Source organism: Marmota monax, unplaced genomic scaffold (assembly GCF_021218885.2).
Source record: "Marmota monax isolate L192 unplaced genomic scaffold, Marmota_monax_Labrador192_F-V1.1 WCK01_AAM20220418_F8-fsc00036, whole genome shotgun sequence".
Taxonomy (NCBI): domain Eukaryota; kingdom Metazoa; phylum Chordata; class Mammalia; order Rodentia; family Sciuridae; genus Marmota; species Marmota monax.
In genome coordinates, this window is record NW_026694491.1 from 241,470 (window position 1) to 264,003 (window position 22,534).

At 37.3% G+C, this 22,534-nt stretch overlaps 1 protein-coding gene across 6 annotated transcripts in view; it reads right to left on the reverse strand.

Moving 5' to 3' along the window:
• Nr1h4 (nuclear receptor subfamily 1 group H member 4) overlaps window positions 1–22,534 on the reverse strand; it is a 72,733-nt gene that overhangs the window by 21,006 nt on the left and 29,193 nt on the right. For 4 of the 6 annotated variants that reach the window (XM_046419322.2, XM_046419323.2, XM_046419320.2 and 1 more), the window contains 3 exons: window positions 21,571–21,936; window positions 3,696–3,848; window positions 1,236–1,369 (listed from right to left, as the gene is read on the reverse strand). In XM_046419322.2, the coding sequence (XP_046275278.1) occupies window positions 1,236–1,369; window positions 3,696–3,848; window positions 21,571–21,936 (653 nt within the window). The remainder of the gene's footprint in view (window positions 1–1,235; window positions 1,370–3,695; window positions 3,849–21,570; window positions 21,937–22,534) is intronic. The other 2 variants (XM_046419324.2, XM_046419321.2) reach the window with 1 other exon arrangement.

Genomic DNA, 22,534 nt, shown 5'->3' on the forward strand with positions numbered 1-22,534 from the left:
TAAGAGCTTTTTGTGGGTCTTGGGGCAGGCAATATCATTCTTCCTTACATTTGTTTCAAGTTACTCATTTTCCTGTCTAGAAAATATGTATAACAAAATATGCCTTTCATGTATTTCTTAAGAATAACTTATAGTGTGCACATGAAAGCCTATTAAGCCCCTTCACATTGAAGGTCAGGGGAAGTTCAAGGTTTAATCAAAAGTAAGGAAATGTTCCTGCATGAAAATGGAGACTCCAGCTAAGCTTATTATTCTATATGCAGATGTTGACAAACTGGCTCATGGACCAAACTACCTACTTTGGTAAATAAAGTTTTATTGAAACATGGCCACACTCTTTTGTTGATGTATTGTCTATGCTGGTTTTGCACTAAAATGAAAGAGTCAAATAGTTGTGATAGAGACTATGTGACAAAATCCCCAAATATCTGGCACTTAACAGGGGGGAAAAGGTTTGCTGATCCCCAAAACAGAGAGTCGTCAATCAGGGCAATTCAGATCTCAAACATTTCTTTCCCTCTTGATAGCATCTTTTAAGGAATATGAATAATTGTGTCAACTCTTTGTTTCCTTATACCAAAAAGTGTTGCTGATGAAACACTAGGGAAGAATAATATTTTTTTGGGGGGTGGGATTGTGGCTCAGAGGTAGAGCGCTCGCCTAGCATGCCTCGTGAGGCACTGGGTTCAATCCTCATTACCACATAAAAATAAAATATTGATATTGTTTCCACCTATAACTAAAAAATAAATATTTTAAAAATTTTTAAAAAGAATAATATTTTTCTATAAAATTATTTTTTTCCAAAATGAATACAAGATAATATATTTTGAAAAAGTAAAAATGGACGAAATTGGGGCTGGGGTTGTGGCTCAGAGGTAGAGCGCTCACCTTGCACGCGCAAGACCCTGAGTTCGATCCTCAGCACCGCATAAAAATATATGAATAAAATAAAGGTATTGTGTCCAACTACAACTAAAAAATAAAAAAAAATGGACGAAATTCTCTTTGGCCCTTTTCAGAATAAAAACTTTCACTTTTCACCTTATACATTGCTATTATTTGAATTTTTTCAACAAAGCATGTATTTTTCTCTTGATTAAAAAAAAAGAAGGGATCCATTTTAATGCAAAATGGAAATGGGAATTCTGCTGTGGCTATGGCTCTAATCTGAGTCTCCCAGCCAGATCGCTAGACTCCTGCTGGCTTTGGCAGACACCACTGCATGTTATTACCCTGCATGACTTAGTCGTTGAGGTCACTTGTCGCAAGTCCCGTCCTTCGCTGTCCTCATTAATGGTCTGATCTGCATACTGCTTCACATTTTTTCTCAGTCGTTTAGATTTACACTGAATTTCAGTTAACAAGCCTGAAAAAATGAACATGAACGTAGGGACTTTATCAATCACAGAAAGTTCTGTTAGGTGTGTGGTCATGAAATAGTTGTATGGTTGGCTCAGACAATCTGTGCAACTTGGCAAGGAACTAATTCCAGCTCTTTAGATATTTAAAAACAGAAGGCTGAGATTTAAAGACTTGACCTTGAATAAGAAGTTTAACCTCTGTGAATCTCAATTTCTTCATCTGTAAAATGCAAATAATATCCACCTCTGATTTTTTTTGTAGATTAAGTGTAATCAAATCATTTTTTAATGATGGCTTTTATATGAAGAATTTGTGATATTAAAGCATTATATACAATGCAAGACAATCAATAAAAAGGTGAATGACAATCTCCCCATTCCTAATCTAGGGGATCTGGAAAGTCGTTAATTCAAAATAGATTAATATTATTTTGATACATGTTATATACTATGCCATAAGAAGTATATTTGTTTTCACATTTAAATTTGTTGAGTAAAACAAATATTAACATCCTTTAGGAAAACAAAATCTTATTAATTTCTATAACTATATAAATTATTGAAATTATAGTTAAATATTAAAATAACTCAAGAAATGCTATAGTTTGGGTGTTAAATGTCCCCAGAAGACCCAGGTGTTAAAGGCTGGGTCTCTAGTATATGCCCTTGGGAGGCAGTGGAACCCTTAGAAAGTGGGGCCTAGAGGAAGGTCCTTAGGGTATTGGGAGTGTGCCCTCAAGGGGGCTTGTAGGGCCCTTTCCTCCCTTTTTCTCTTTTGATTTCTGGTCATGAGGTGAGCAATTTCCTCCGCCTGCCTCTCCACCGCTGCCACTGGGTACCCCAACCAGAGGCCTAAAAGCAATGAGTCCCACAGATCATGAACTGGAACCCCCAAAACTGTGACCCAAAATAAGCCTTTTCTCTTTATAAGTTAAATGATCTCAAGTACTTTTTATTGTGATGGAAATCTGACTATCAAGCAAGATGCCTGAAAAAAAATGGTTTTAAATGCTCATACAATATCATAACTGATTTACACTTAAACAAAGCTATAAAAAATAATGTAGAACAATCTTCCATGTTCACACTTAAGTTATTTACTTAAGTGAAAATGAAGTTCCAGAATGTTCTTTGTGCAGGAAATTTATTTTATAGATTTATGAAATATCTATATCTGTTACTGAAAAAGTTTATGTTCATAAATGATATTACAGACTTTTATAGAGGGACTCATACAAAATGTCTTTGGAGCTTCAACTGGAACAAGTTCATATTTAAGTGATGAGCAACATGAACCACGCAGTATCAAACTATTTCCATTGTAAGATTGGATTCCAGCAGCAGCCCCTGCTCGGGATCTTGTTTCATGTATGCTAAAATAAGATTGGGATCAGCCACTATAAAACTTTCATCCACCTAGAGCTGGATTATTTACACAGACCTATTTTCCCTTCTCCTGCATACATTATTTTTCTGGGTCCATCCCAGTTGCCTGTACTATTTGGGAACAATAAAACTGGAACAATAGAACTGGAGTCACCTTCCACAGGCTTTTATTTCATGTGGCATTCCCTCCCTGAATGCCATCGTCCCCTTGGTGACATTTGTTTGTCTATTTGTGTTTTGAGGAGGAACAGGACATATCTCAGAATCTGAGTGCTCTGTAGCATTTGCAGAATGAAAAATTAATTATGTTATATACTAACATGCATTCCAGTTTTTGATGAAGATCGTGGTCCCTCACAAAGCCAGCAGTTAATACAGTGTCTCTTTATCAGATTGAAGGACAAAATTATATTAAAACTCAGGGTAGTTAATTTCCTGTGTAAACCTATACAAATTGGTTCAAAGCTGCACTAGGAGAAAATGGATTCTTAATAAAATGACTTGGTTTAAAACTCTATTTAGACCATTCAGAGGTGGCTATACCCTATGAAGCATTCTTACTTTTTTCCCACAACTATAAATTTTATGTTAATTAAGTAATAAAGAAGGAGTAGATTAAAATCAAATTTGGAGGAGACTTTCAGACTGTCATTCTTTGTAGCATATTAAGCATGTTATTTAAACTGCATGTTAAAGACACTTCACTCCATGTATAGTTCCTTACAACAAAGAACAACAAACAACAGTCATTTCTTTCAGGTGAACAAGATGCTCTTTAGATGACGTTTGGACAATTTCAGTGGTTCATGACCCTTTTCAAGAACTTAAATGGCTCAGCAGATTCCCTCTTTAATATGTGAAGTATCATTCTTGCGATATGATTTTTACCTGGCATCTGCCTCCTTAAGAGATTTTTAGTGGAATTTAATTGCTTGAAGTGAATACCTGTATACATACATTCAGCCAACATTCCCATCTCTTTGCACTTCCTTAGCCGACACTCCTGGCACTTCCTTCGCATGTACATATCCATCACACAGTTGCCCCCATTTTTACACTTGTACACAGCATTTTTGGTAATGCTTCTCCTGAAGAAACCTGTGGAAGAAACACTGAAGAATGTCAAAAGGCCCCTAACCACTCAGGAAAACACATCTGGAGCCAGAGATGCCAGAATGTTTTCTCATGAACTGCTGGAGAGCCAGCACCCAGGCACTCCTTGAGTACCCCTATAACAAAAGGTACTTTCAATTACACCGTGTTAAGAAGGTTGCTATTTTTTTAATTTACCTCTCAAAAAAATAAAGACAAGTTTGAATTATAGTCTCTCTTAGAAAACTACCAGTTCGTATGAAATGATAAATTACTTTCATAGATCTTTATCGAGGGACAATTTTATGCCAGTGAGTGTTGGTACTTGTGCTCTCTAAGCAAAAAGTTCATCCCTCAATTCCAAGAGTGTAAAGGTTGACTGAAAGCAAAGACATACCCACAATTAAACACACGAAATTAAGCATTGCACAGGTTCTACCTGGAGGTTATGCTGGGGCCCAGCAGACACAGAGAATGGTCAGTCTTGGATGGAGAAGTCAGGACAGGAAGAGAGCAATGATCCAAGTCTGGGAAAGTGTTTTGGTGTTTATCAAGCAGTTAGGGAGAAAGTTGTATTCATGTTACTATGTTGCCAATCTGTCATAATAATAAAAATGCCAACCTTGATTTAAAAGCAAAAGTCTCCCCTGAGAAACTGGAGCACAGCTTCAGCCTGTTACAGTTAAGATGGGTAGAGTCAGAAAAGGAGTGTGACTGGCTTCATCTTTTGCTTCTCCTTTTACCCATGTCCCACTTCTCCTATTTTCCTCTATCTGGTTAACCACAGTTTCTGACACCTCCAGTGTCAGGGGGATTGGTGAAGAGAGAGAAGATTGTGGGAGGCAAGGGAGAAGTGACAGGAAAATGCTTAATTGCTTGGTACATAGTCCTATCCACATAGTTCTTATCCACAGTTTCACTTCCTGAGGTTTGGTTACCCGTGATCAACCACAGTCTGAAAGTATTAGTGGAAAATTTCAGAAATAAACAACTCACAAGTTTCAGATCACATGCTGTTCTGAGTGGTGTGATGAAATCTTGCAGTTTCATTCCATGCCACTCAGTATGTGACTCAGCCCTTGGCTATCATATCCACCCTATATACTACCCCCACCCAGTGGCATTTGAGAAAGAGACTACATTCACTTAACTTTTATTACAGGATATTGTTACAATTGTTATATTTTATTATTAGTTATTGTTGGCAATACCTTCCTATGCCCAATTTATAAACTGAACTTCACCACAGGCATGTTATATATAGTGCACATAGGGTCTGATACTATCCATGTTTTCAGGCATCTATTGGGGGTCATGGAACATATATCATCTGTGGAGAGTGGGAAGTACTGTAGTGTCATAAGCTGGTTATGCTTAACAAGTTTTAAAGTTGATTCTTCTTCCTTGGGTTGGGTTCTCTAAAGAGCTCCTTCTATCATTGGGATGCTTTCTTCGGTACTTCCTTGATCAGAGCAAATAAGTTTCTATTCTGTCCCATGGCTTGTATTCCCTTCTCCAGCACCTAGGAATTTGGCAGTTCACTCCACACTGGTTATACTGAGGCCTAACTCTGTGGTACTCTTGGCATGGACTTATGATAATCTAATGCTGACTTTCTCTGATGCAACAAACTCTATGGAACAGATAAATCTCTCCCACTTATCCATAAATGGTCAGCCACCTGCCTTTCAATTTCTCAGGTAAATGATAGACACCAAACCTTACATCCCCCAATTTCAGGAGGGATGCAACAATATTCTCAAATGATCCTGTTGTAGATACTTTCTCTGGGCCTGGGGAAGCAGGATGTCTTTATGTATATATTTTACCGAGGAAGGGACACATTTTTCTAATTCTCACAAAGGTACTACACATACCAGTTGTGGCACCTTTGCTATGGGGATGAAAGATTCATAGAACACTAATTGCATGCTTCAAAATATTTTAAGAGGGGCTGTGGATGTGGCTCAAGTGGTAGCGTGCTCACCTGGCATGCGCGGGGTACTGGGTTTGATCCTTAGCACCATATAAAAATAAAATAAAGATGTTGTGTCCACCTAAAACTAAAAAATAAATATTAAAAAATTCTCTCTCTGTCTTAAAAAATATTATAAGACCTTTCTATAATTTCCAACTGCTGATTTATTTGTATCCTCAAAATAAGTGAGATGTTTAACTGGTCCTTGAATATCCACTGTGAATTTCTACAAGATGGGCTCACTATTGAATGTAGCAACCAGTGTCTTCATGTCATAACTGAGACAAGAGTACCTCATATTTTAACAGACTGTTAGAATAATTTCTAAAATTTATTAAGTATTTACTAGCTATTGTTCTGGCCACTTTACCTCCATTTCGGTATTTAATTTTTATATAAATTTTATGATGAAGATGATATTACATCCTCCCATATTATAAATGAAGGAAAAAAGGTACAAAGAAGTTAATAAATTCCTTGGTCATGATCACGTTTAATGAGTGGACTGGGAGGGTTCAAACCCAGGAAGTCTTACTCTAAAGTTCATACTCCTAACAAGTTTACTAAGATTGCCTCCCTTGGGTCATAAGAGAAAGTTAACACATGCTCTGACCTGGGAGATAACAAGATGAATAAGACATTGCTATCTGCAGATTCCAACTTAGTGGGATGATGAAGAAGTAAATTCACAGCATAATACAAGATAGACTGATTAGATAACCAATTAAATAATAAATTATTGACCTATAGAAGCAAAAGTGATTATTTCATGGCATGACATATGCTTGTAAAGGTTGTGTCATGTTTAGGGAAGAGGGGCAGCAATTACATTGCAAATTACATAGAAATTTGCATATTTATCATGACAATTTTTCAGAAGCAGGCAAAAAAATTGCTATGATAAAGTAAGTATAATATGATGATTTCCCAACACCGAAAAAATAAGTGTCTGGAAGAAAAGGCATTACATGGGCTTAAAGTGACCCTAATTAATTCCAAGTAGGGGGAATCAGAGAAGTAGGGATTTGAGAAAGGCCTTGGAGAATAAGTGGGACTTTGAAACATGGACCAAGGGGGAGGAAAGACATTCTGGGAAATGGGCAAAGTAAGGGTGTTTCAGAAATTCCAAGGAACTTGGAACATGGTAGAAGGGTAGAGTGTGGGGGCACTAGTAAGAGATGGTTAGAGGATGTAAGGGGAAAAGAATGTGATTAAATTCCCTTAAAGGCCAAGCAAAGGAGTTGAGTCTTCACCAAATAGAGAGCAGTCATTAAAGAGATGGACAGGGAGGTATAACCTAACCTGCATACAGGGAAGAATCCCTGAAGCTAGAAAGCTTGGAGAGGGGAGACTGGGAAGTCAGGATGACTACCATCGTGAGCTAAGAGGTGTTAGATGCCTGAACTGGATTGGGAGAGGATAGAAAGCAGGACAGGGAGAGAACACTCTAGACTTTGGTAACTTACTATGAAAACAGAGGCTGAAGAAAAGTTAGACTTGTCAAGGTTAAAAAAAGTCATAGACTTGCTTGTGAATTTGTCAGCTGGTGTAAATTTCAGTAGGAGAGAGGTATAACGTTTTCTTAAATGTCAAATCCAGCCAAATAAAGTCTAAAAAAAGACTTTGTGCTTCAGATCAGGATTGATACTGACAGTGCAAATACCAAAGAATGCATTTTAAAAGAGGCTGAAAAAAGAGACCCATTTTCCCTTGTATCAAATCATGAGCTCATTGAACAACCTAACCTTCATGATTCAGTCTTCGTAGTACTAAACTTCAGCTCCTCCCAGGAATGATTCCCTTTAAAACTGTCATAGATACTGATAGACAGCTCAATACTTAACAGAACAAAACTCCTTATTCCAAGATGAGTCAAAGGAATGGTGCATAGAACAATTCTGCAGGGGTTTTTTTTTTGTGTGTGTGTGTGTGTGTGTGTTGTTTTTTTTTAACTCTGGTATTAACTGAGAAAGAAATCATTATCATCTCAATAGCTGAATTAATTAGCTTTCATTCTGAGATGGCAACACAATATTATCATTATATCATTTAAATATGGATACATATACTGTATTTATACTTATGCAAATCTAGCCACACTCATACCTGCTGCCTCTATCTTGCTCTTTCTTGTGCATATTCAACAATGCTCATATCAGAAAACTCATTTGGAAATGAATGGAAAGGAAATTCACAGAAGAACAGAGCCTTCCTGGTAATAAAAGATGAGTAGACATGGTTGGCATTGCCATCTGGGGAATGTGTAGCACTAAGGGAATCCCTGGGGTAGCAGAATAGCTACAGGATGGTGCTTTTACTGGGATCCCTTAATTCTTCTTGGACCCCTGCTTTTCTGGGTGCACACAGACCACACTCTATTCCCAAGTCATGCAAATATATGTGTACATACACACACACATGCCAGCCACCAGTGATTGACACCAGTAGTCACTGGTACTTAAGCTACCCATTACTTTGAACTTAGTAAAATATTGTTTAATGTTTTAAAACTTCAAGGTCTCTAAGCTTTTGAAACAAGAACAAACACAGCTGAGTAACGAGAGATCTTTACATTCAATATGGCCTCAATACAGCTAGTCTATCTCAGCTTATGTAGCACTTATTTTGTGACACTGTCCTAGATACTTTGCATATAGCGATTCATTTAAAATTCTTAACAATCCAGAGAGAGAGACGTTATTATAATCTCTTTTTTAAAAGAGAATGAGTTACACAGAGGCTAATTTGCACAATGTCCTACAGATAGCAAATGGTAGAGCTGAATCTGAACCCTAATAGTCTCTATTCAGACTTTGCACTCTTAACCACCATATTATACTGTCCTTCCAGTAGTTTACATTCCAGAAAAAAACATGACTTGAGACATTAATCTCCCCAAATCTCACATTGCACAATTCCCTACTTCTAACAGAGACCTGTTACCTTCCTCAGTCTGAGTTCATATGAGCATTTTGCAATAATTTTAGAAATGTTAAGGTGAATCCAGAATTTATTGAGCTCTTCATATGTGCTTTGTCCTTGTTTCTATTACTTTTGTATTTTCTTTCCATTCCAAGAGGATAATCATCTTTTTATGCTTACTTGCTAGGACAAAAGCTCAAGTTTCCTACCTCTAAATAAAGAGAATTCTTGCACAATGCTATTGTTTTCAAGTCTTTGTTGACAGGGATATAGGGGATCATCTCAAAGATGTTGGCATGGAGGTCAATGCTTTTAGAGTTGCAGGAAGCAGAGGCAGCTTAGCTGGAAAGAGGTTTAGGAAATTTTCCTAGAGCCTGGGAACAGAATGAGTCTCATAGAATCTGTGAGTGTTGGACCAGCACACACACACAAATTCTCCAGAAAGGATAAAGTTCTCTAATACGTTGATTCTGAGATGAAGACGGAAAGACACTAAGAACCATGGCCTTGAGAACCCCGGGGCAAGATCTCCATGTTGAACTGTGTCAGAGTTATTCACTTTAAAGGGACTGATCCAAGGTTGAAAAGGAGCATACCAAGAGATAGCAAAATATTCCACCTTATGTAGCACCCCTGAGATTTGTAAACCGTCCTGGGGAAAAGAGCGTAGTCCAAATGGAACTTCTCATCAGCCAGGAGGGTTATGAGCTTGGAAAAGATTCAATTTGATTTAGGAAAATATAGGAATATGTCAAGCCTCACCACTAGTCCTATTGTAGGTTAGTAATAAGCAATGAAATATGAACCAACAACATAGCAGGGTCATGGGATTTCTTTGAATTGCCTTTAATGAACAATCAAGTAACGTGTAGAGCAGCAACAGGTGCACTAACTCTGAGAATAAACAGGTGGAAACAATAGGAAAAATCAATGGGGTTAATTCCTGACAGGGTCAACTGAAGTCATTGTAAAGCTAGGATTGATGGCCATCAAAATAGACTTATCTGTTAAATTGAATTGGTAATGAATAACTTCCAAAACAGAAAGCATTAGACACAGATGGTTTCAATATTGACCATTTAAAGGAGAAATGATACCAGTTATCTATAATCTCTTCCACAAACAGAAGCAGAGAGAACACATTCTAACTTATTTTATGATGTCAGCATTCACTTAATATTAAAACTACAGAAAGATATGATAAGAAAGGAAAACTCTAAGGCAGTATCTCTTTTCTTCATTTTTTAAAAATTTAGTTTGTTAGCATTTGGTTTTGCTTATTTTTATTTTTGTCTGGTATTGTGTGATTCCATTCTGAAGATTACCTCATCAGGCGGATTTTGGAAATGATTATTTTGAGATAATTAGGACCAACTTTTCCCCCCAAAAAAAAAACAAAACAACAACAACAACAACAAAAAAAAAAAACTCCTACCTCTCAAGACACTGTGACTCCAATCCAAGAGTAAGTGCAGCATACTTCAGGGTCTCTCAGCCAATTCTGCTGAGAATGAGACCCATATTTTTCAACCACTGGTTCATCAAGACCATTATCAAGAGAAAAGTGGCTACAATGAAGTTAGCTTGGTGCATCTTGACCAAGAAAGAGAGAGCCATGCAGATGATTGACAGAGTAAATGGAACTCCTTCAGACTCTAGACACTGCATAATAAGTACATGCTGCTGTACATGTGGCCATGTTGGGGACAAGAAGATTCAGTGCAGTAGTAGATGGAGATGTGCAAAGTACCTCAGAGATATCTCAACAAGGTTCAGTGTAAGCAGGTATGTTGTACCTCCAAAACTTTCAAAAATGTTGCCTCTAAAATAACTGCCAGATTTAAGCTTTGAAAAGCTCCCAAAGCCTCCTGGGACATCTAAAGAGGGGTTTGTCGTCCTCTTAGACTTGGCCTCCCACCTAGCTCCCCTGCTTCAAACTACAGAGACACTGGACTGGTGTCCAAGAGGACATTTCTCCTTACCTGGCCCTTCTTGTTTTTCTTCCATGTTGTGGGAGAAAAGATGGTTCTACAAATATTAAACAAAGACTATCCAAATGACCTAAATAAATAGATAGCTAAGTTCAAAAAGACAGAAAGATCGAGGTTATTAGCAGTAGTCTCTGGGGAGCAGTACTTGGTGTGGGGGTTGGAGCAGAAATCTTTTTCCTGTGATACTCCCTTTTTGCCATTTGGCTTTAGAATCATGTGCACTCATTACTTCAACAAAATTTTTATCAAATGGTAATGTACTCTAAAGCACTAGAAAACAAAAATATAATGACCCCCTCACCCCAATGGAGCCTCCTGAGAAGATACACAGGGGTTCTAATCTCCTGGAGCTTGACCTTTATACCCATCTTTAAGAGCTATTTGGACCCCCCATGTAGGCAAACTCCCAAGACCTGAAACCTGATTCTCAGCATCTTCCCTGGGGTGCTCAGAGTTCCCAGTAAGGGATTTTAGTCAAGGGAGGTACCTGCTGGTTGCCTGTAGCTGCTTGAAGCCAAGAACTGGTTTACTCTTACAGATTACCCTCTGAGTTGCTGCTTGAATTATTATTCCTCCTCCTCCTCCTCCTCCTCCTCCTCCTCCTCTCCTTCGAACGTGTGTTTGTAACTGTTTTCATTCAATAATTTATACTTTGGAAAGTTTCTTTTAATCATCACTTACATATCTATATATTGCTTGTATTTTTACTTTAAACAGTTTGTTTTTTCTTGTTAAAATCTAGTATTTATTGTCTTGCCTTATTGCCTCTATATTTATTTGAAATATCTATCTGCATCCACTGGAAATCATTCTTCTGTCATTTTCCATATGTTCTTTCAGATACTATTTTATTGGTTTTATGTTTTTAAATCTTTTTTTATGTTTTACTGTTTTCTCCTTTTTGTCTACTTTTGCTCAGTTACATTATATAAACGGTTTTCTCAATATTGCTTCAAAGTAGTGACTATGAGGAGAAAACTTTTGTCTGTTTTGTTCACAGACTATCTAATCTTAGAATTGTGCCTGGTGTAGAAATTGTTACTTAATAATGTTTGATAAAGAACTTAATGAATGAATTAATTAACAGGAAGAGAGAAAGTTTAGAAGATAGTGTGATTCCAATTGAGGAGGCTGGGTGAACAGAGGAATAACAATGATAAAATGAGAAGAAATCATCAACAAAATAAGAACTAATGCTTATGGAGCACGTAAGTGTGCAAAATATCAAGTCAGGTGTTTAAAAAATGATGTCTCAGTTTTCCAACAAAAGCCCAATTCCATAATCATAGTAATAATGACAGACATTAATGAGAATTTACCACTGGCAAGTATGGTATTAATTGCTTGGTAGCCATTATTTTGTTTAATCCTCATAACAATCTGTAGATCCCTACCTCAAAGGGTTGTCCTGAAGATTAAATGAGTTAGCACATGGAAAGTTCCAGAGCAGTGACTACATATAGTAAGCACCTGATGTGTGTTATCTATCATCACCATCATCCACTCACCCTTCTCATCATCATCTTTTTTATCATCTGCATTTTACTTGTAGGAGTCTGAAGCCCAGAGATGTTAACTAATTTACAACAGCTGGGAAGAGAATCACTTGGAATTGTCTAACTTCAGAGTCCCACTCTACCCATGATTTCACAACATTTACTGCAAAAGCCTTCCAATGCAGTGAAATAATTTGGAATCCCATCTTGCATCATACTCTAGGACAATTTGGCCTTAGGAGTTTATTAGGATCATTAGTAAACTTATAAACTCAGACCTCACTTGATCTCAAATAGGATCTCATTAAGTTTATATGATAGCCCCATAACTTTCACAAATGTTCATAAACAAAAGCTCTGTCAAAAACATTTTCATCTATTCTATGACAGGATAGTTTCAATAATTTTGGAAGCTTTTCTGAAACCTCAGAGCTAAGTCTAACATTGGTTCATGGTATTATATAAAAATATATTCAGAAGGCCAGTAGGGTCACCTGGTCACTCATACAATACCTTTTAAGAATTCTGCTATTCTCTCTCCCTGATATGTAAACTCCTGGCACTGAGATAGATGTGACAGTCACTGACCTATTAGGAAATGCAGCTATTTGAAATTTCCAGTCAGATGCAGATGAGTTTTGTTCGTTAAGGTTTGAATCAAAATTCATTCAGATGTTATCACATTTCCATAAACTGTGCTGATAACTGAAAGAGAAAGAAAGCCCTTGATATGATCTAGGGCCAAACAAATGGCAGCCATTATCACTCTGCTCTATGCTTGTGCTCCGCTGCTATTACTTTTTAAAACATTTAAAACTGCAACTTCTGTTATTGATGCCATAAATGTCTATGACAAAGCATTCAGGAGAATGAATACATTCCTAATGGAACTAGAACTAAAACCCAATGAAATCCAGAAATTCAACTATGATCTTTGTTTTGTTTCTAAGATTTTTTTTTCTTGTTTTTTTACATTTACATGTTTTTCACATTTACATGTTTCTTTACATTTCACAGGTCAGCAGATCTGAAGTGAAATTCTAAAGCAAGAGATATGACAAAAACATTACATATAATAATCTGATTTAATCCTCAAAAAATCCTCACCCTGTGATATGGATAATATCCCCATTTTGCTGATTTGAGGTTCACAGAGGGAAAGTATGGCATTGAATAGGGACTAGCTAGCTTGATATTCCCTGTACCCTTCTTCCTACTGTCAGTCTATACTATAGAGGCAGGAAAGGGAAGCACCACCTTTCTCAGAGACCCTTTCTCAGACACCTGACACCTATGGGGCAAGGGTGTCTGAGAAATGTGGTGCTCCCCTTTCCTGCCTCTATAGTATAGATTCACCTCTCCCATAAAGATGCCTTTGAAAGACACTGAAAACCAGAATTGAGGCTAGAGCCATGATTCTTTTGCTTCTATTGTCTCTCTGAACAGCCTGGAATTTTGCCATGGCAGCATCTTGCTTGTCAGTTGAGGGTGCGGAGAGACAGGGCACAGGGCACTTGCTGTTTATACGTAGAAGCAGACTCAGCAGACAAGTCATAGCTCTGGAGCCAGAAATTGCCGTGAAGGCAGCTTCACAATCCCTAGGTGGCAGCTGGTGGTGAATTCCTGGGGTCAACCATTCTTGTCATGGCTTCCTAGGTCCCTATCTTCTTCACTGTTGCAAAGCAGAGTTGCAATGTGGCTCTGAGCACCCTCGTCGGCATACAACCTCTTTCTGGCCCTTCTAATTTCTCCTGTATTAATTCCTTTCTGCTTGAAATAGTGGATTCTGATTTATTTCACCAAACTCTGACTGATATATTAATTTGCTTATGCTGCCAAGAAATGCAAAACGTGATTCAATGCAGGCTGGTCAGTCCCCAAAGCCACGCTCCCTTTGCTGAAACACTATAGAGTGAAATTTGCTTTGTGTCTGGTGAGCACAGATATCCAAGGGATGTGGATGTGGGGTGGGAACAAAGTCGCCTAAGCTGTGAGACATGCCTGGCACAGGGCCCTGGATCTTTCACTCACACTCTACCCCATTCTGGGCTCACCCTCTGGTTTTCCTTGCCTCTCCTTCTCCCTTCCTTATTTGCTAAACTAAGACAATTTTTATTTGTTTCTGAAGAGAACATAAAAGACCACAAAGAAGCCTATTTTTAACTCTTCAGTCTGCAAAGCCTAAGCCCTTGATTCCCAAATACTAGATGAAATTTCCCCCATTTTGAGTGGTGCGATCAATCAAAGAGAAAGTTACAAGAGCTAAGCTATGCTAGACCTGAGAAGACCCTGAACTCTGTTCCTCTGGTACCCTGAAATCCTAGGGGTGGATTGATAGCTGATAGAAACTCCATATTATTTGGATTCCTAAAACAAAAGTGTCCTTTCCTTGGTAGGGCTGGGAAGGCCCTTGGGGTTCCCTGAGCCCCGCATGGCAGAGAACACATGAAATAGCTGCATGCTTTCTTGAGACAGCCAGGTGCCCTAGCACAGCAAGGGAGCAGCTTCAGGAACCTACCCCCAAGCTAAAAGAAGCAGACAGACATGACCAGACATGAAGGAGGAGTGTGCTCAGGACCCCAAGATGGTGCCACAGAGAACTTTCCTTTTGGTAACTGAAGAGCAGACCAGATGTCAGACTGTGTCAACAGCACTAAGGACCAGAACTCCATTCCCACTGCTCTATGTTAAGCCTGGTACTTAGACAAAAACCCAGAGAGATTTGGTAGGAGTGAGAGGGATAATACTAATAATCTGATTTAATCCTCACAAAAACCCTGTGATATTCAATCCTTAATTGAATGAAATAAAATTTCCATCAGGGCTTGAAGTGCAATCAAATCCAATCATTCAAAACAGGGCTGCATTTCTTGCACATACAGTCGGTGCATTGAATGTTGTGCTCTTTCACGATACAAGCTTTCAGTTAGTTCGGATACTGACCCTCAAGAGTCACTGCTCAAGAACAGGGGTCAGCAAACTACGGACAGCTGACTCTGTTTTTTACTTTCCTGCCTATTTTTGAAAGTCAGGTTTATGGGAACACAACCATGACCATCCTTGATATGGTTGCCTTTGTGCTACACAGGCAAGAGTTGAGTAGTTGCAACAGAGACTGATCCGGTGCAAAACCCAAAAAACAAAACAACTTCTGGCATAGGACATGGCTTTCCCTGGCTCCCTCTGGTTCCTCTCTTGACACCCGTCCTTTTGTTGACACCACGGGGGCAAAGTCTCAAATCGAAATCAATGAAAAAGCTCTATCGTACTCAGCTGTTAAAAAAAAAAATGTCCAAGTCTAGCTTCTCCTTCCTAAATTTTTCCAAAGGTAAGTTCTCCTCTGACCACTTTCTCTGTCCCTTGTCTCCTAAATTCCTGTACTTTCCTGATAGCCTCCTATCTCCAGCTTCTATCCTATATGGACTTCTCTTCCCCTGCCTGCCTTTAAGGTGGGTGTTTCCTAGGGTTGTCCTGGCCCACTAGTCTGGCTATGATCATGCTTCCATGCCCCAGAATTCTCAGAAGAACCAAGTGTCACTGTAGTATTCCCTTCTTAGAAGATGATACAGACTCTAGGAGTTTATTCCCTATGCTTATAAAACACTGATAGTTTAAAACCTAAATGGAGCACTTGACTTTCTTCCTTTGGCCACTGAAGTAGTCAGTCTTAACCTTGAGCTAATAGCTCAAGAATAGATTGAACACTTAGTGGGAAAGCAATGAAGAGCCTAGTGGTCAATTTTACAGTTTCTAGAGTTGGAGTTAAGAGCTGTAGTTTTGAAGTTCTACCCCTTTATTAGCTCTGAAGCCTTGGGTAAGTTGATTAACTTCTTATGCTTCAATTTCCTCTTCTATAATTATAATTGGCATAAGGCATGAGAATGAGTGAGTTTTACTGTTGAAGTCTAGTTACATACATCTCATAAATCATTAGCACTGGCCTTTCTCAATCTCAGCTTCTTTTGATATGATAGTCTTATTTCTCTCCTTTGTATGGGTACAATAATACCGACTTACCAATTATAAAGAAACTAAGAGAATTAGCAAGTTATCAGCAATTGGCATAGAAATTTGTAGGTTCTATTGGGAATTCTCTTTCGAATCAGACTTTCAGAATAAATTACACATGTTCTCTCCCCACCGCCCCAGGCAAAAAAAATAGGACTTAGGTTAGACGTTCTAGTCTGCATTTTTATCTACAAACTGTCTTATTAGAAAGGAGCATTCCTCCTGTTTTCTGTTCCTTTCCTTGTGGATTTCACAATCAGAACACTCAACCAAGCTGCTTGGCCAAATGTGTTTCATCAAGTGCCTTTTTAGAATAATTTACATCAGTAGTTTCAAACTTTAGAATGAATGGCTTATTAAACAAAAGCATTGGGTCTCATTCCTAGAAATTCTGATTCTCGTAGGCCTGGAGTAGGACCTCCAAATTAGCATCTCTTAGAAATTCCCAGATGATGCTGATATGGCTGGACCAGGAACCAGACTGTGAATAGCACAAATCTACACAAACAAATTAAAGTGACTTTTAGTAATTTGAACAATGTCAAATATAGTGCCTTAGGAAACAAGTGATAATGGGTTGGGCATCAACCTTTGTAAATACAAACAGAAAACAGCCACCTTTCGACTACCTTCTGTGTAAACAGATGCAAAGACCATAACAGTAACAACAAAAGGCATTTATTGACTTTTGACTATGTGCTGCACTTTTTTCTAAGTCCTTCACACATATTAAATTACTTTTACATTTCTATCTTATGACAGTCTTAAAAACTAATAATAACATTCTCCAGATCATCTCAATGACTATCTTATATTAACATTCAAATTAATTGCCCTCATTTTTGTTTGTGCCAGTGATTTCATTAACAGCAAAAAGTATGACTAGATTATCAAGAGCCATGAGAAAATGGCCGGGGTAAATGTAAGATGCATGACAGGACCCTGCTTAAGGATGGCCAAATGGAGCTCGGCATGAAACAAGGTTTGGATGAACCAATTGTTTGAACAGACAAATGAAGTAGAGAATTGAAGCCTCATGTGGTATGTGGTGCAGGCATAACAAACCCAAAAGAACCTGTGCTTTAGTAACATTTTGAGCAACAAAACCACATAACTAACACATTTTATTGGCTTTTCTAGTTTTGTTGATATTTAATTTTGTAAATTTGGTTTTGTTTTTTGGCTATATAGAAACTTTTCATTGTATGAAAAAACACAATAACACAAGGAATTTTATAGAAGCAATAGGAGTCAGCATTAGAAGCACCCAAGAAACAGCTTCCTTCAAGAAAGCTCTAGCTGGGCATGGTGGAGCATGCCTGAATCCTAGTGGCTCCAGAGGCTGAGGCAGGAAGATGGAGAGTTCAAAGCCAGCCTCAGCAAGAGCAAGGTGCTAAGCAACTCAGTGAGACCCTGTCTCTAAATAAAATGCAAAATAGGGCTGAGGATGTGGCTCAGTGGTCGAATACCCATGAGTTCAATCCCCAGTACGGCCCCCTACCAAAAACAAAGAAAAAAGAAAGTTCCAGAGGTAGCTGAAGTTTGAGAACCTCTGCATAATAGTACTTTCTATCTCAGTGGTTCACAGTTGGTGAGATTTTTGTTCCCCAAGAACAAAAATTTTTTGTTGTAAAATTTGGGGTTTGTCACTGGCATCAAGTGGGGCTTGCTACTGGTATCTGCTAAACATACAAAACATTCCCCACAGCAAAGTTAGGCAGCCTGAAATGTCAATAGGGACAAGGTTTAGAAACTCTTGTCTGTCATTCTCTTTCATTCAGTAAGAGGGGCTACTTATGAAATTTACAAACTACTGCAGAAGACAAGACACACAGACATGAAATAATTAGAATAGTGTAAGAATGGTGCTAAAGTATTTGAAGAAGGACCTCAGAAGCCACATAATACAATTTCTCATGCAATGCAGAAATTTCCTGTTGGGGACTCAAGCTCCTTCTTCATCTACCTCTTTTTGAATTCTAATATTGAGGAGCTTGTTACTTGGTATCACCAGAGGCAGGAAGCCAATCTCATTGCTGAAATTCCCTCATGTTAGTATCAGAAAATTAATTCTTGAATTAAGCCCCAAATGTGCCATCCTATAAGCTTCATTTTTTGGTTCTAGTTTTGCTTTCTAGAGTAACAGCCCTGGCCGCTAGTTGACTAGAGATACTACAAAGTCTTGTACATGAGTCAGCAGTTGGTTTCTCAAAACAACCTGGAGAACATTTATTTGTGTTTTTTTATTTTTTTAATTTTTTTAATTTGGTTTATTTTTTATTTTTGTGTATTTTAAACCAGGAAATATTTTGGCTTGCTGTCTAACTAGCAATTCCTTCCAGATTTATTCCAACTTCCCTTTTTTTTTTTTTTTAATTCAACGTCACATAAGTAGGCAGGTCTCTGTTTCCATAACTCTGCCCATTCAAAAAAATTGTCACTAGATCTAGGGACTGAGAGGTAGTATTTGCTTTTTATCATTTGAAGCAAGAAAGGATTAAATGTTATAAAAACCTTTGGGATGTACTTTTACAAAGTGGAGATATATTATATTGGCGGACTAATTAAGTACCAGCAATGAATGTAAATTTTCATTATGGTATTCAAAAGACATTTACTTCATACTTACTTTATATCAGGCACATATATCCTGTATGGGCTTCTCTTTCCTGACCAAAATCATGTAACTAACAAATAAATTTTATTATTTTATTGGTTTTGTAATTTTATTTATATTGAATTTTTAAAATTTGGATTCATTCTTTTGTTATATAGAAATCTTTCATTACATTAAAAAATACCACAAGGAAATTAATAAAAGCAATATGAGTCAACATTAGAAGCATCCAAGAAAGATCTTCTTTCAAGGAAGCTCCAGATGTACCTCATGTTTTTATCTTAAAGGAATGTTGGGTTTCATCAAATGCTTTTTCTGTCTCTATTGAGATGATCAGATGATTTTCCCGCTTCAATCTCTTGATATGATGTGTTTCATTGATTTACATTGAACCATCCTTGCATCCTTCAATATCAACTTGGTCTTGGTGAATGACCAAGTAACCCAATTTAAAAAATGGGCAAGCTGATCAGAATAAACACTTCTCAAAAGAAGACATATAAATAGCAAGATATATGAAAAAAGTGTTCACTATCATTAGCTATCAGGGAAATGCAAACTGAAATTACAATAGATATCATCTCACCCTAGTTAGAATGACAATTACCAAAAAATCACTGGCAAGAATATGTCACAAAAGGAACTCTCGTACACTGTGAGTGGGGATGTAAATTAGTATAACCATTATGGAGAACAATATGGAAGTTCCTCAAAAAACTAAAAATACATCTATCAGCTATCCCACTGTTGGGTCATATGTTCAAAAGAAATGAAATAAGCATATCAAAAAGATACCTGTAAAACAGTTTTTCAAACCTGAGAAAATCTCATTATCTTTCTTGGATATAAAAGCATATAAGGAAATTGAATGATTCAATAAACCATTTCCTGAAAGAAAAAAAAAAGATACCTACATACCCATGTTTATTTAAGCACTATTCACTATTTACAGTAGCCAAGGTATGGAATCGTCTTAGGTGCTCATCAACAGATGAATGGATAATTAAAATGTGGGATAGATAGATAGATAGATAGACAGACGGACAGATAGATAGATATAGATATAATGATATCCATATATATATATATATATAGTAAAATATTATTCAGCTATGAAGAAAAATGAAATAATGTCTTTTGCTGTAAAATGGATGGGAATAGAGGACATGATATTAAGTGAAATAGGCTAGACACAAAAAGACAAGAATTTCATGTTTCTTCTCACATGTAGAAGTAAAAAAAAAAAAGGCCAGTGTGGTGGCCACACCTATAATCCCAGTGGTTCAGGAGGCTAAGGCAGGAGGATCAAAAGTTCAAAGCCAGCCTCAGTAAAAGCAAGGTGCTAACCAACTCAGTGAGACCCTGTCTCTAAATAAAATACAAAATAGGGCTGGAGATGTGGCTCAGTGGTCAAGTGGCCCTGAGTTCAATCTCTAGTACCCCCCATCCCCCCAAATTGACCTGAATATAGAATAGGGATTGCTAGAGATAGAGAGGGGAAGAAAAGGTACATAAAGAGAGGCAGGATTCAATCAGTATACATCATATGTAAGTATTGAAATATCACACTGACCTTCATTAACAAGTACAATTAGTACATTTTAATCAAAACTAAAAACAGTGCTTTAAAATTCTAAGAAAATCACACTCAGTTTTTAAGGGGCAATTATTATGGTTTAATGTAATCTGATCATTTAAACTTTCAAAGGTTTAAAATGTCCTTGTTCTATTTTTATGTGACTGGATCCTCTGTTTATTTTTGAAGCAATCATTAACATCTGGAAACCCCAGTTTGGCACATTATCCAATAGATTCTGTTCAAAGGATAATTCTTATTCAGCTTTCAATATCCTGCAAGCTAGCAGAGTACCTACACGTTCTAAAAATATTTGCTGAATGATTAAAGACAAAACTAAATAGATGAACTTAGGAATTCACTCTTCTTTTCCTTTGAAATTTTACAAACTTATTATCATTGCCCTTACTGGGAGAGTAATAATAAGGGTCTTTTAGTCATTTTTATATTTAATATATTTTATCCATTTGGAATAGATTGTTATAGATTCTTCTATAGCATCGTTCACAGATCTATAATCTAAATGGAATATTTGTTGAATTTAAGCTATTATTACTTACTTCTTTGCCCATTTTCTTCCTCAATTTCTTTCTCAGTTAACTAAAGTATGCTGAAAATATTTTAATCTCCAGTACCCCCCCCCCCGATCCCCTCCAAATTGACCTGAATATAGAGTAGGGATTGCTAGATATAGAGAGGGGAAGAAAAGATACATAAAGGGAGACAGGATTTAATAATAATTGCCCCTTAAAATGTATGCTAAAACATTTATTGAATGAAGTCTCACTCCCCTTGATCTGAATTTTAAAAGAAATGAGTTCAACGGTTTCTCTTTTCTTAAAAAATAAACAGCAAAAAAACAAACCCACAACTCCCTAAACTTGGTCAAAATTCCTTTTAACCATCTGTGAGGTTGTGAATATGGGAAAGATTATTTATATCTAAGCTAAATACTCTGATGTGCTTTTCCCAAAGATCAATGGCAGTCCAATAAAGATAGAGAAGATAGGAGGAGGCAGAAGCAGAGATGGAAAAATGGGAAGTTATCTGAGAAAAAGGAAGCATCCAGCTCAAGAGATTTCAATAGCCAATAGAGTAGAACTTGAACAAAGAGAAAACTGCCAATCACAGGCTGCTTACCTTTGCACCCCTCACAGGTCAGTGCATTGTAATGGTATCCAGATGCTCTGTCTCCACAAACAACACACAGCTCATCCCCTTTAATTCTCCCTGCGGATGTACCCATTCGGGGCTTCTTTGTTACAGGCATCTCTGCCATCTCAGTCTCTCCCTGGTACAGAGTCTCAGCTGGCATTCGTCTGAGTTCATATATTCCAGGAGAATACCACTCTTCAGGCTGCTGGGGGTAGACACCCAGGTTGGAATAATAGGATGATGAGGAAATCTGTGGTTGAACTTGGGGAAACTGAACATTGTTGTACTGTGAATATGGCTCCACATCTAGATTCTGTCCCAGTGGACCTGCTGCTTGTTCTGTTAGCATACCTGAATAAAAGCAACAAACCTCAAATTAATGTCATTATTCTAGAAATTAAAGAGGTAGTTTAGCATAATTGTTAGGAGTGTCGTGGGGACTGTGGAAGCTGATATTTTTTGCATTATTTTCTGGGGTAGGAGATTATACCATCTTTTTACCATTTGTGATATTTTTCCATGTACATGTGTTATTTAAATTACTATAAAACAAAGGGGGAGCTAAGGAAAGAAACAAGAAAACAGTACTTGGGATCTATTTGGATTCAAATCCCTGTTCTGTTACTCACTATGTGTGTGCAGTTGATGATGTCTTTAACATCTTTAAGTCTGTTTTCTCTTCATAATAAGTCTGTTTTCTTGTTGAATTGATGTAAGTATTAAACGAGAATGTTTGCTGAGTACTTTGTTAATTTTGGCACATAAGAAATACTCAATAAATTATATCTGACACTAAAATAGGAATAATAATTACTGTTCCTATGATCATTATTATTCAATGGGCTACTTATATACAAAACCACTAGGTAACAAAAAGCTATCAGGTTATAAAAATGTCTCTATTTCCCATAAACATAAATTATAGCTCTTTAGAAAATAAAGATATTTG